At 38.7% G+C, this 14,583-nt stretch overlaps 1 protein-coding gene across 2 annotated transcripts in view; it reads left to right on the top strand.

The window, feature by feature from the left end:
- Nucleotides 1-14,201, top strand: part of Septin10 (septin 10) — a 42,165-nt gene extending 27,964 nt beyond the window's left edge. For both annotated transcript variants that reach the window (XM_057794648.1, XM_057794647.1), the window contains exons 6-10: nt 793-889; nt 2,295-2,463; nt 10,024-10,156; nt 11,550-11,737; nt 13,399-14,201. In XM_057794648.1, the coding sequence (XP_057650631.1) occupies nt 793-889; nt 2,295-2,463; nt 10,024-10,156; nt 11,550-11,737; nt 13,399-13,414 (603 nt within the window). In that variant the 3' untranslated portion in view covers nt 13,415-14,201. The remainder of the gene's footprint in view (nt 1-792; nt 890-2,294; nt 2,464-10,023; nt 10,157-11,549; nt 11,738-13,398) is intronic.
- Nucleotides 14,202-14,583: the final 382 nt, after the last annotated feature.

Below are 14,583 nucleotides of genomic sequence, written 5' to 3'. Positions count from 1 at the left end.
GTTACATTGACAGTGAAGATTAACCGTTACAGTCATGATAATTAGAAACCCTAAACTAAATCTCTAAAATCCTGATAATGTAAATGAGGTGATCGTGATTCCCGGGTGTAAACTGCCTTTATATTTAATTTGATTCTTAAGCTCATTAGTAATTTATCAGACAGTTAAAACTTCATTCAGTTGTTAAATATTAAGCTTTATTTCTTTGTGCATGAATCTTCCCCCCTATTTCAGGCCTCAGCATTAGACAGACTCATACACTCCTAGCCCCCAGCTGAGCTGTGCATGTTACTGGAAGGCCCTATGCTAGACCTTCCTACTCTTAGATCTATAACCCCCATGTTCCCAGCCCAGCTTGGATTGCATCTCTCTTCTCAGTAATCTCTTGTTCCTCTTGCTTTCTATAGCTCTTGTCCACTAGTATCATTTTATATTAATAGTACATGTGATATACTAAGTGTAGATACAATATTATTTTGCATATTATATAATGTACATAGCTTCTAAAATATCTTTTTTTGGGGGAAAATGTTGATGGCAGTGTCACATGTATCAAAATTTTCCTTCTGCTTCTTTTCTTCTTTTTAAAATTCCAAATAACATTGTGCTTTGCATGTGGAAATGCACATTAAATAATTTTCTTTGTAGTGTCCAGAATTAACTTGTAGGATAATTAGTACATATCCCAAGTAGAATCGCTGTCTAATTGTTCTCTACTGTTTCCATCACTGATATTTTAGTCACTGATATTGTGGCGTAAGATAATGAGATTCATGTTTGGTTCCTTCCCAGGGACATTTGCCATTTGCTGTTGTAGGAAGTATGGATGAGATACAAGTTGGAAATAAGATGGTCAAAGCTCGCCAGTATCCTTGGGGTATTGTACAAGGTAAATGGATAAACGATGGCAGAAAATGTATGTGTTGCTCTGGCATGCTCTGTGCAACTCCATCCCTAGTCCTTGATTAGAACTGAAATCTAAAGCAGTGCCTAAACATGATATGCAAATGAATTACTGTGTAGATGGAGCACAGTATACCATCTTGAAAATATTTATATGTTTTCTCATCATGATATTGCCAAACTATTTTCAAAAGGAACTAGTAAGCCAGCTTTAAAGGGTAATCCACTTAATCTGGCATTGTAGTAAGCAAGTAAGATAATCGACTTTTTACTTGTTTTTTGTTTTATTTTGTTTTGAAGTTTTGAGATTCTGCTTTGCTTTGTAGCCAAGGCTGGCCTGGAACTCAGTTCTTCCTGCTTAACTTCCCTGAGTTTGAGCAGCCTGTACCACTCCATATATCCTTAATCACAATGGCAGTTAATAATATGCCTTAATATAATGGCAGAAATATATTACTTGAATGGTCACTAGCTTCACAGAATTTTTTTTATATTTTAATTGAATTTGGGGGAGTGTTGATTTTGATTTTATGAAATGGTCTTGCTGTGTAAGCAGGTTCGGAAGTTATGATACTCTTGTCTCTACCTCTGGAGTACTGGGATTATAGGAATATACCACAATTTCCAGATGGTAATAATTTTAAATCAATGTAAAACACTGAGAAAATTTTAAACTAATTAAAACATAAAATAAACTGGGTATGGCAAACCTCTAGTCCTACTTAGCTCCTTGGGAGGTTAAAACAAGAAGATTTCAAGTTTGATGCCAATCTGTGAACACAATGAAGCCTGTCTCAAATAAATAAATAAATAATTTTTAAAAGTTTTATTTTAAAATTTAAAGTCTTGGTCACTGTAATATATCTATTTATAGTACTTTGGCAATTGTAAACATAGAATGACCATACCAGTGTATTTACTAGTTTTGAATAATATTTAATACAATTTCATAAGTGTAATATTTTAGAAAAAGAATTTGATCATTGTAGCTCTTAACAGAATTTACTGCTTTGGAGTGAGATAATGTTTTTTGCTGTTTTTAAAGCACTGTGTAAGATGTCCTGAGCGTAGAGTTGGTGAACTAGCAAAATGTTAGTGAAACAGCTGGAACGTACAGCAATGAGAACTATTTCTTTGCTAATTCCTTTGCATCCACTTGCTACTATATTTGAAGTAGACCTCTCAGTGTGTTAATATTACCTGTAATTCAGTGTATATAATGTAAGAGTTTCTTCCTTAGTTACCTGTATATAATGATAGTAGCCATTAATCAGAATTGGCCATTTCTCTGTTATTTCATTTGTGTTTCATCTCCTTGCTCATTTGACAAGCACTAATTATGTGCCAGGAATTAAAAACTAGCGTTTTCTGTCTTGTTTTTCTCTGGCTAGTGGAAAATGAGAACCACTGTGACTTTGTAAAGCTGCGGGAGATGCTCATTTGTACAAACATGGAGGATCTGCGGGAGCAGACCCATGCGCGGCACTACGAGCTGTACAGGCGCTGCAAGCTGGAGGAAATGGGCTTTGCAGACGTGGGCCCGGAAAACAAGCCTCTCAGGTGCGGAGGCTTTGGGAGGAAGGGAGGCAGAGGCAGTGAGAAAGGGCTGCCCTCTCTTAAGTACCCAGAGTGATGGGAGTGGAGTTTTGGAAATCTAACTATGAAATTGATTCATTTGGCTTCTCCAATCAGCTGATTATCCTTGCTTCTGAAGATTATGTCTAACTAAATGAACAATGAAAAAAGCAGTCCTTTTATACAGTGACTTGGGAAGCTGTGTCACAAAGCTTACAAGTTCAAGGTCTGCCTGGACTGTAGAACCAGTTCAGGGCCAACTTGGGCAATAAAGTAACATCTTGTCTCAAACTAAAAAGTGCAAAAAGGTGGGAGTGAGTGGGGTCTTTTGTTCAATGTTAAGAGTGCTAGTCTGTGTGAGGCCCTGAACAAGAAAGGGAAAAGTAGATAAGCAATTAGATGTGTGACCTCAGTATCCGGTAACGAATCTCCTCACTTGTTTGCTTGTTGTTGTTTTTTTCATTTCTTTCTTTTTTGTGCCTAGAAACAGATGAAAATATAATTATTATTGTATAAGTCATATTAAATTACTCAAATCTTCATTACTTGTTCTTTTCATGAAGTAACATTTGGAGTAACTGAAGCTTAGCCAAAAATGCAGTATCTTTTCCTTGAAGGGAGTTTGGGTTCGAATTGTTTTTTTATAGTTACAAGAATTTTAGACGGAGAGATCTTGTTCCGTGACTAGACCATTTAATGTTTCTTTGGTAAATTTTCTTTTGTATTTTGATTTCTTTGGTAAGTTTATATGGGGCTATATGATAACCCTGAATTTTAAAAATGAACACACATATATAGAACCCTAATTCCTCCTGTACTTAATCAAATCTGATTGAATAAAACACTGTAGAATAGTTCTGCATGGGTAAAGAAACAGCCCTTAGGATAAGCACTGTTTTGATTTCTCTGAGAGTGAGGATTCCTTTTCCACTCCACTGTTGGCATTTATTAATTCCCTTAGCTGTTGACACCTGTCACAGGGTAGACACAATAGGAAGGAGCAAGAGAATATCTTATATCGTTGTTTAGATTTCAGTTAGCCTTGTGGAAGACTTAATCATAGATTAAATTAAAATTTTAAATTTCATTAGTGTTTTAGTTACTCTAACATAAAAAATTAAGAATTGTATGTGTTTAACCTCTCCCCCTGAATTAATGCTGTATGGCAGTAGTTCTGATAAGCTGATGATTTTCTGATCATATTATATCTTTACTGAAGATTAACCATTTCAAGTTGGTTTCCCTAGTGTTTCCCCAAGGAGGTTTCGCTTCTCATTTCTTCCAAGTTTCAGGGACAATTCAGAGGTCTGTGTGTACTGAGGAGGCAAAGGTCCTAAGTGAAAGCAAACAGGACAGCTATGAAGTATCTCCAAGAAGAGAGATCCGGGTTGCCTGGTGGATTCCTCATCAGTCACCTGTAGATGACTAAGAAATGCAGGGTCAGAATTTCCAGGGATGGAGCCTAGGAATCTACATTTTAAAATGTTCCTTCAGCCAGTAATTGTTGTTTGTCTGCCATCCATCTGCTCAGCATGCTAGCTCCTGGGTATGTATGCATATGGGTCAGACAGTACCCTTGCTCTTGTAGTACCTGGGGGCAGGAAGTGTGAAGAAGGCATTAAATGGCCTTGTGTGAACAAGAGATAATGGGGTGGGGCAGCCAGAAGTGGACGTGGAGAAACTAAGCTAAGAGACAGACACAGAAAAATAGAGGCTTGGACAAGAATGGTAACATATTTATTAGGATAAATATTTTAAGGAGTTATTGAAAGATTGGTTTGAATATGGGATGCCAAGAAAAGATGAATTAAAAATTACTTCAGCCTCCTAAGAAACAGGGCAAATGGTGGTCACTAAGATAAGCAAGGGGGGAAAGGGAAAAAGTTTAGTGGTGGGCCATGATCAGGAAATTGGAAACGATAAATCTAAGCAGCTCATTAAGCATTCAGGATGAGTCTGGAGTTAACAAGATTGGAGACAAGGGATGCCAAAATTAAATTCTCAGTTGTACAGTAGATTTTAATTGTGACACATGCACTAAAGGAAAGGTAGACAGACTGTGAGATGGGGGTGTGTTAGGTTAAACTGGAAAATTAGGAGAGATACCCTTGGGGCAGTAGTGTATTTTGAGCTATAATAAATGGGAAAAACCAGAGCAAGCCCAGAAAGAGGAGGGGGCAACCTGGAGATTCCTCACAGAGGATAAGAGCGGGAGAAGCGGAACCCAGTGTGAGACAGTTTCTGTCCTTCCCAGGATGCTCCATTAAGGAGGGAGGAATTTCTCTAAACCAAATTCTGTTTCTTAGGCCAGGCTGAGGCAGACTGCAGCTTGTAGTGCTTTCCATTTTGTGAGACTTGGTAAGGTTTGTGTAAGAAGTTCATTGTAGCCGAATACATGGAAAACCTTCATTGTTTGTAGTTCCGTGAAGTTACTTTCTATTTTCTGAGGACTCTTTCCTATTTAATTCATCTTAATTTGGTTGGTAAAATCTGTGTTATATCAACCTAACAATTAAAAGAAATGTTACATGAACCTGCTAGAGTGCCCTTTATTTCTTTAATGCCAGATCTTCAGTTTGTTTTTCCATCTTCCTCTTACTTTGAATGGTTATTCTGAGTCATAGTTGATATCCCAATCTACTATTCTTTTTTTTTTTTTATTTTTTATTTTTTTATTTTTATTTTTTCTTTTTTTTCCAATCTACTATTCTTGTCATGAGGTTTAAGCATAGAGTATACACTTATAGTTTTAATGAACTGGTATGTATTTGTATATATACATAAGCACTTCTTTTTTTTTTAAACAATCTTGTTTTACATACCAATCCCAGTTCCCTTTCCCTCCTGTCCTCCCACTCCTCCCTCTTTTCCCCACCCTAGCCCCCATCCAGTCCTCAAAGAGGGTAAATCTTCCCATGGGGAGTCAACAGTCTGTCACATTACTTGAAGCAGGACCTAGGCCCTCGCCCCATATCTAGGCTGAACAAGGTATCCTTCAGGGATAAGGAATGGGCTCCCAAGAGCCAGTTCACACACTAGGGATAAATACTTTTTTCACTGCTAGTAACAACACAAACTGTCACCCACATTCAGAGTACCTACTTTGGTCCTACACAGGTTCCCCAGCTGTCAGTCCCGAGTCAGCGACCTTGCTCAGGTCAGCTGTTTCTGTGGGTATCCCCATCATGGTATCAACCTCTTTGCTCACTCCTCTCTCTCTATGACACCCAGTACTTAGCTGTGGATCTCTGCATCTGCTTCCATCAGTTACTTGATAGAAGTTCTATGATGACAGTTAGCATAGTCATCAATCTGATTATAGGGGAAGGGAAGTTTAGGCCCCCTCTCCACTATTGCTTAGATTCTTAGCTGGGGTCATCTTTGTGGATTCCTGGGAATTTCCCTAGTTCCTGGTTTTTCGCTAACCCCATAATGGCTCTCTCTTTTAAGGTATCTCTTTTCTTGCTTTCCCTTTCTGTCCTTTACCCAATTCGACCTTCCTGATCCCTCAGGTTCTCTTCCCCACTCCCCTTCTTCCCTCCCTACTTCCCTACTACTCCCCCCTACCCCCACACTTCCAATTTACAAGGAGATCTTGTCTACTTCCCCTTCCCAGAGGGAATCTGTGTATGTTTCTCTTAGGGTTCCCCTTGTCTCCTGTCTTCTTTGGGGTTGTGGACTGTAAGCTGGTTATCTTTGCTTTATGTCTAATATCCATTTATGAATGTGTACATACCGTGTTTGTCTTTCTGTGTCTGGGTTTCCTCACTCAGGATGTTTTTTTTTTTTCTTGTTCTATCCATTTGCCCGAAAATTTCAAGGTGTCATTGCTTTTACCTCTGAGTAATACTCCATTGTGTAAATGTACCACGTTTTCTTTATCCACTCTTTGGTTGAGGGGCATCTAGGTTATTTCCAGGTTTTGGCTTTTATGAGTAATGCTGCTATGAACATAGTTGAGTACATGTCCTTGTGGTGTGAGTGTGAATCTTTGGATATATGCTCAAGAGTGGTATTGCTGGGCCTTGAGGTAGACTGATTCCCAATTTACTGAGAAATCACCTTGCTGATTTCCATATCAAAATGTAAAATAATCAAATTAAAAATGGGGTACAGATATAAACTGAGAATTTTCAGCAGAGGACTCTCAAAAGGCACTTAAGGAACTGCTTAACATCCTTAGCCATCAGGGAAATGCAAATAAAAAACTCTGCGATACCATCTTACACCTGTCAGAATGGCTGAGATCAAAATCACTAATGAAAGCTTATGCTTGAGAGGACTGGAGGAAGGGGAACACTCCTTCATTGCTGGTGGGAGTGCAAACTTTTACAGCCACTTTGGAAACAGTATGATGGTTTCTTAGAAAACTGGGAATCAACTTACCTCAGGACCCAGCAATAGCACTTTTTTTTTTTTTGGACACTCAAACTCACTATGTAGCCTAGCTGGCCTGGAACTCATTGTACAGAGTTCCATGCTAGCCTTGAACTCACAAAGATCTCCCTACCTCTGCCCACTGAGTACTACGATTTCAGGTGTCCTCACCACATCAGACTTTAACATTTTTATATTATTTGAGTTATATGAAAGATACTTTGACAAAAATTCAAGTACCCAAGTTTAATAATTTTAAATGGTCTGTTTTCACAAATGATTGTCACTGAAGTGTGTTGGGACCTATAGTTCTTGTTTTGTGATGACTCAAACGCAGGCAAGTACTGTACCCAGTTTGTGGAGATAGGGCCTCCCGGTGCAGAACAGCTGACCTGGAGCTTGTTGTATAGCCGAGGCTGCTCTTACATGCACACCATCTTCCTCTGTCTCCCAGGCACTTGGAATGCAGATATGTGTCCCATCTAGCTAGGACCCATAGTTTTGAAAGGAAATTTATATACTACTATAGAGTTTCTTAACTTTTTAAGTTCATACTTTGGAACTCTGGAGAAATTAGTAACTTAGTGCATTTAATAGACTTAGAAGTTCATCGTGTTTATTTGAACTGTACAGTAACATGAACATCTCTGTGGAAAGGCTTGTAGACTTGATGACATAAGAACTAAAAATTGATTCTTTTTCCTATTTGCTTCAAGTTTGTCAGATGTAAGATAATGTAAAATTTTCATGCTCATGACAACAAGCTAATTTCATCTTCGGGACATCGTATAGCAGGGACTCTTCATGGTTGTTAACAGTGGTCTGTCCGTTTCTTTGTATTAACTCTGCACACTATCCTTCAGATCTACTAAGAGTCTCTTAGGCACCTGAGAATGATGCTACAGATCTTTAAAACTAGAATTGGCCCCGTAATATATCCAGAAAAGTCAGACGTGGTGCGGTGTGGTGGAAGTGTGCAGGAGCACATCCCTGTCCTGTTGCTGAGATCTCAGCTGAGGCTGTCAGATCTAGTGTGGTTGGCTGTGCGCTCTAACGAAGTCTGACTGGTTCACTTCCAGGTCGGGTTTGCAGCTGTGGGAGCTAGATTTGCTAAGCTGTTGTCTCCTCTCCTAGAAGTCAGAATGCCAGTGCTTGCTCTTGAGCTTTGCTGTGAAGATGAGGAGCTGCTCTTTGGAGCATCTCTTGCTGGTGGCATATATTTATTAAAGTTCAGGCCTTTCTCTTCACCAGTTCCATTTATTTTCTTCCTGTGTGTGTGTATAAAATAATGAAGCATTACTAAATGTCACTTAATAAGAAGTCAAGACATTATTATTTATATGTTATAAAAGACTTATCAGTTCTTCCTGCAAAATGGAGTGAAGTTTCTGAAATTTGTCAAAATGACTCATTCATTTAGGAGCTTCTTTAAAGTGAGACACAAACAAAACCAAAAAGCCTAGTCTGTGTAAGTGCCTTCTTGGTGTCTGAGACAGTCCTTAGGGTATTTTACACAATGATGTATTTTGTTCTTAATGGAAGTGTTCTTACAAGTGTTTCAGATATGATGTGCTTAGACGACCTGCTGTGCATATCTTAACTTCCAGCCTTGATAGCTATCATACAACATTTCCTACTGTTTTCCTTCAACTTACTGAATATTAATAAAAACTCTTAATTCAAAAATATTATGAATTTTAAAATCCAGGTATATTTAGTGTCTTAAATGCAACAGAAATTTCTGACTGGCATAACAGGAAAATGATTTTGTGCTAAAGCTCAAATAGGAGGGCTTGTTGTTTTTGATATATTGTAAGGTTTATTGTTGCACCTTTGGAATTTTACAAGTAAGCAAAGAGAGCTATCCCTAGAATTTCAGGACAGTCTCTGCTTGGTTAGAATTGTCTCTACCTGCCTGTCTCTAAAGAAATAGTTAAGAAGAAACTAGTGTCTAGATAGCTTTGCTGGATAGACAGGTAACAAAGCTCACCAAAGATCCTGTACCTGTTTTCAGTATTTGTGATTCATTAAAAAAGAGGGGAGACAGTATGTAAATGCCCTGGAGGTGCTTTGGAAGGACCAGTCCATTGAGGAGAATGGAAAGCCTTCACAGAGGAAGTTGCATTTGTGCCTGACTTCCGGAGATTGAGGAAATGGCAGAGCAGAATGCGCTTGGGAAGAGGGCAGTGACATCAGAAACAGGCGAAAACTTGGACAGCCATGGCTGTTACACAGAGAAACCCTGTCTCATAAAACAACAGCAAAACAAAAAACAAACAAATAGCTGGGCAGTGGTGGTGATACCTTTAATCCCAGTACTTGGGAGGCAGAGGCAGGCAGATCTCTGTGAGTTTGAGGCCAGCCTGGTCTACAAGAGCTAGTTCCAGGACAGCCAGGGCTATTACATAGAGAAACCCTGTCTCGAAAAACAACAATAACGAAACAAAAACAAGCAAACAGAAACAGGCAAAAACTCAGCATATAGGTTTGTTTTAAGGACAGTGAGTTAGTTGTTTTGACCAGAACCTAAAATTTGTTTATTGAGGAATTAATCTGGAAAAGAAGTAGGACAGATTGTAGTTCTTTTGCCTGTTGTTTAAATGAGGTGTGATCTTATTCTACAGATGGTGCAACTGTAACTCAGGGAGAAAAGCTAAGGAGTTTTGTGGTTTAGATGGAGATTCTAGGGAGGGACCAGAAGAACACAGAGAGAAAAGGAGTTAGTAGCCCAGAGGTCATTAAGAAAATATTGCAATGGTAAAGGCAGAAGATGTCAGGAATCGCATTTGTTATTGTATGGTATCTGCAGAAAAGGAAAGAGGACTGGATTTCGGTGATGTCAGCTTCACAGATAGAGCTAACTAACCTGCCTGGGTTCTCAGAGATAAGCAAAGTGACTTTTAACAAAGATTGAAAAAGGAGCATGTCTGGGATAAAAGGAGAACACCTGTGAAGGACACATTTTAAAAACAAATCAGTCTTAGTCTCTGATTTTTTACCTGTAGCACTGGAAACCCTTCATCTGATGCTGTAGGTGGTGGCATGTTTGGGGGTCCTCAGAAATGATGGTGCATGGTAAAATCAGGTCTAAATGAGGCATGTAAATAAAGTCTTACAACACTGTTATATCATCTTTTTAACATAAGAATAACACAATAACTTTTTTAGTCTTCAAGAGACTTATGAAGCCAAGAGACACGAATTCTATGGTGAACGTCAGAGGAAGGAAGAAGAGATGAAGCAGATGTTTGTGCAGCGAGTGAAGGAGAAAGAAGCCATCTTGAAAGAAGCTGAAAGAGAGGTGAATGTGGTCCGATGTGATTTGTAGTTATTGTCTAGATGGTCTGTAAAACTGGAGGGTTCATCTTGTTAATCATCCTTGGAAAACTATGGCACATACAATAGTCTTTAAATAGAGACGTCAAAGAAATTACAACCTGAAATCCAATTAACTTTTGTCTTTGGAGCAAACATTTTTCCACTAGGAATAGTTTAGCAAAAACTTGTAACTACTAGGTTATTAAGAAATTTTGTAATACTATAACCAGAAATATTTTAACTGTGGCTTTTAAAGTGGTTTTGTTGTTAAAATTCCTTCCCTAGGGAAGACAAAGCAGTGTTTTCCCCTTGTCCCAAGGTCCCAGCAACAAATTGTGGCACAGTTTTGCCAAAGTTCACTCTGGGGAACCAGTGGATTTATTGGGCTTCCTTACAGGGTTACTGGAGGAGAAAGGAGTTCAGTGGTGTGGGCTAGACAGGACCCAGCATGGTCGTCTTCCTTCTAACACACATAAACTTGACCAGATGAGCCACCCTTGTCTGCTGCATTGCGTGCAGGAGTAAGTATGTTCAGGAGACAGAGCCAGTGCTCTCTCCTGCTCATATGGCTTGCTCTTTTTACCCAGAAGTAAAGGAAAGCTACCAGAGAGGAAATGCTTGATTTTGAAGAGCCATCCTCTGACATTTTCAAACTTAAAATTGTCTAATGGCCTCTGTGTCATAATAGGGCCAGGTTGCACTTCTGTTTATTCTCCGTGGAATTTTGAATCAATGTCAAGTATGTAAGTGTTCAAACAAACTGTCTGCAGAAGTGGGATCCAGTTTATTGCTTTTGTAGAAGTTGAGGTTGTCTCTAGGGAGGAGAAGGCCTGGTCATAGGGAATTTCTCTTTTACCTTTTCATCTGCAGAGCGGATCTAGCTGTAGTATGCTGTTTCAATTTAAGAGACCATCCAGAGGCTAGGTTTCTCTGCCCCCTAGCATTTAAGAGTGTCTAGGTCAAACTTACCCTAATTTTTTAAATGTATCCGTGGGGTGTCTAATGGAAAGAAGGCAGTCTTGATTCCCATTTGTAAGGGGAGGGAAATGAATCAATGAGGTAACAAAATAGTTTTGTTGTTCTTGGTAATTTGCTCCTGTTCATTTGTGTTCCTTGCTCTTATTACGCACGAATTTGAGGATCTTTGTTAAACAGGCATTATGGATAAAATGTAAAGCAAGGATATAAAAATTTGGCTCAATCACATAATAGAACTCTCTTAAAATAAAAGTCCCCGTGGCAGCTGAAGGCTTTTCCTGGCAGCGTGGACGGCTGGATTAGGGCTGGGAGGGTGCTTACTGTATTGCTAGGGTAGAATGCTCCTGTGTGTGCTGCCGCATGGTGCCAGTTATGGGAACTGTACTTTTGTTTCACAGCTTCAGGCCAAATTTGAGCACCTTAAAAGAATGCACCAGGAAGAGAGAATGAAACTTGAAGAAAAGCGAAAGATATTGGAGGAAGAATCAATTGCTTTCTCTAAGAAGAAAGCTGCTTGTGATCTGTTCCAGAGCCAGTCATTTATGGCGGCAGGTGGCAGCATTAAGAAGGACAAAGACCGAAAGAAGTAAGAGTCCTGCCACCCTGCCCCTGTGGCCCTGCCCCTCCCCTTTGGCTCCTTTCCCTGTCTGCTCTTCTTTCCCTGTGTTTTCTTCCTCCCTGTCTGCCTCCTGCTGCCAACACTAGAACAGGCCTGCCCTTGTTCTTCACTGTCCTCTCAGCAGGTGGACTACGCCTGCCATATTGCAGGTCTTCAGTCTTACCAGAACTGAGGAGTGAGCAGAGTTAAACACCTCACAGTGAGAGTCAGGGGAGTGGCTAGCGTTCTGTCACAGCCCTGCCATAGTTCTAGTACACAGCTGCTACCGTGAGTTAGTCTTTATTTTATGTCTCTCTGGAAACTGCATTTTGATGGAGAATCACAGAATTAAATGTCTTATTTATAAAACATTAATTATTAGGCTCATTTTAAAAGACTTAATTCTACTGATCACTGATTTTAGTGAGGATCTTTTGTTTTAATAAGGGAATCAGGCTATCAGCTGGAACTCCTGTGCTTTGAAGTCAGAGCTGGTGAAATCAGACAGACAAGAGGAAAGTAGAGAGGGCCACAGTTCATGGAGTGGCCTGAGTAGCGATCGGATGATGATCTTAAGCCTATAGGTTTAGGATATGTGTTAAAGTTACCAGTTTTTGAAAATGAGTTTATTTTCCTTTTTATAATTTCATTCAGTACTCCGTGTCCCTCGCTTTATTCCTCCTACTTTAAATATTCTTTGTCCGCTTCACTGTTTTTACTGTCAAGAAACCCGTCATGATTTGTTCTGTTGGGAATGTTCCATCGTGGGTCTTCTACTCCATTGACTTACTATGTCCCTGTCATAGGAGGACAGTGCTCTCCGGTGTTCCTCACAGAACGGGACTCTTGCTTTTGTGTAATTATGTGTTGAAAGAAAGAATGTATAAAGGATGTATTTTGATTGAAATAATGGATTTAAGATATAAATTACAAATACAGTTTATTACTAGTTTTACCATGCTTTGAATTAAAAGGGCTCTTTTTACTTTATCATCCCTTCATTGTAATCTGGAGTAACAAAATAGAATCCCCCAGTTTTCCCACATATACCCCCCAATAAAGTTGTCATTCCATTCTCCTTGAGAGTCATGCTGTTATCTACAAAATCAGACAAACCGGCAGATTCTTGTCTCTTTCTTCCCTTGTATCCTAATAGGGATTGAGCCTGCAGCTTCCCTTAAGAGGCAGCACTCTTACGGCTGAGTTATAGCGCAAGCTTTCTGTTTCTTTTCTGAGACAGGGAATCATATATTCTAGGGTGGCTTCACTCCCTACATAGATGAGAACAATGCTGACCTTGTGGTCATCATCCTTCTACTTCCAAGTGCTGGGGTTACAGTGTGTGCCACCATGTCTGGCTTTTGGGTTTACACAGTGTTAAAGAATCTAACGCAGAGCTTTACCTATCCTTTGCCAGCTGAGCTACATCCATGCCCTGCCCAGCGAGATCTGTACGAGCTTAGGACTCACTCACCCTCAAGGCACTGTGACTTGCTAGCTTCTTTTTTTTTCAAAGTCCCATACTAAATATCCTGTGTGTGTTGGCTATTTGCTCTTCCTCTAAAAGCTTTGTGAAATTAATGCTTTTGATAATTTTTACTTATGTTGTTTTTTGAATTGTTGCATTCAAAACATTTTTTTCTTTTCAGCTTCAATTTTATGTAGTACAAGAGTTCCAGAGCACAGATGGTCGTCACAATCAAAAGTTATTGTATGCTTTGAGTTTATGCTAGTTTTACTTTATCATTAACTCAGTTATCTAGCAAAGCACTAAAGTTACTCACATTCATAGAAAACTATTTTCACATAGAAGGCTGCTCTGCCAGCCAAAGTGTGCAGTTCTCCACCTTGCTGTCGTTAGGAATCTGTAAGTTGCTAGTTTGCTGTGGATCTTGATATACTTTCCTCCTGCCGAATTCTCACTTTGCTGCGTGCTATTCTAAATGGCAAAGGTCATTGCCAATAAAACTACAGAACTCCTTCATATTATGAATATCTGATTGTATTTTTATTATAGCATGGACTTATTTTTGTTGTATCCTAAACAGAAAACACTGGAGGCATATACTTTGGAGTGTATTACAAAGTTAAAGCTAACACCAATAGTAGAAAACTTTATAATATTTGATATAGTGACCCAATTATCAGTATTCTGAAGTTTCATGTCAAACTATGTAACCTTTTATACATCAGTGTGCCTTGTTGTATATTGCTTGATAAAACAAAAACAATTTAAAAGTTCAAAAATACATTTGAAGCTGGGTTATCATATTATTTTCCTTAAGCTATCATAAATAGTTTTTAAATGCTGCCTTTCAGGGACTAAGAAAGCTGAAAATTGTATTAGAGTATCTGAATCTTAAATATATTAAAACTTGATACTTCATATTTCAGGAAACATTTGCATCAGTGCCTTAGTAGTGCTAGGACAATGTTTTGCTTTTCTAATGGTTATACGTATATGTGTTTTCATTCTTTTGTACTTGAATATTCTGTATTCCGAATAAAATTGATATTCTTCACAAACCTGCATATTTCCTAAAATGTGTTTAAATTGCATCTGTGATGTACTGATTTCATTTCTACTGCTGTGTTCCTAGTAATGGAACTACCAGATCATAATATAGTTTGATTTCTATTATTTTTAAGAAGCTGTTTTCATAATGATCATACTCATTTATATTTTCACCAATAGTGTATGAAAGTTTCTCTTTCTCTACATCTTCACCAACATTTATTATTAATGTATTTGCTGATTATCTTTGTAAACTACCTATGCCCTCATTAACATTTTAAATGATGGTCACCATTCTAACTGGAGTGAGCTCACACTG

This window comes from Chionomys nivalis, chromosome 19 (assembly GCF_950005125.1).
Source record: "Chionomys nivalis chromosome 19, mChiNiv1.1, whole genome shotgun sequence".
Lineage (NCBI taxonomy): Eukaryota > Metazoa > Chordata > Mammalia > Rodentia > Cricetidae > Chionomys > Chionomys nivalis.
Note: the sequence above shows the minus strand (reverse complement) of the source record. Positions and strands in the feature narration are given on the sequence as shown.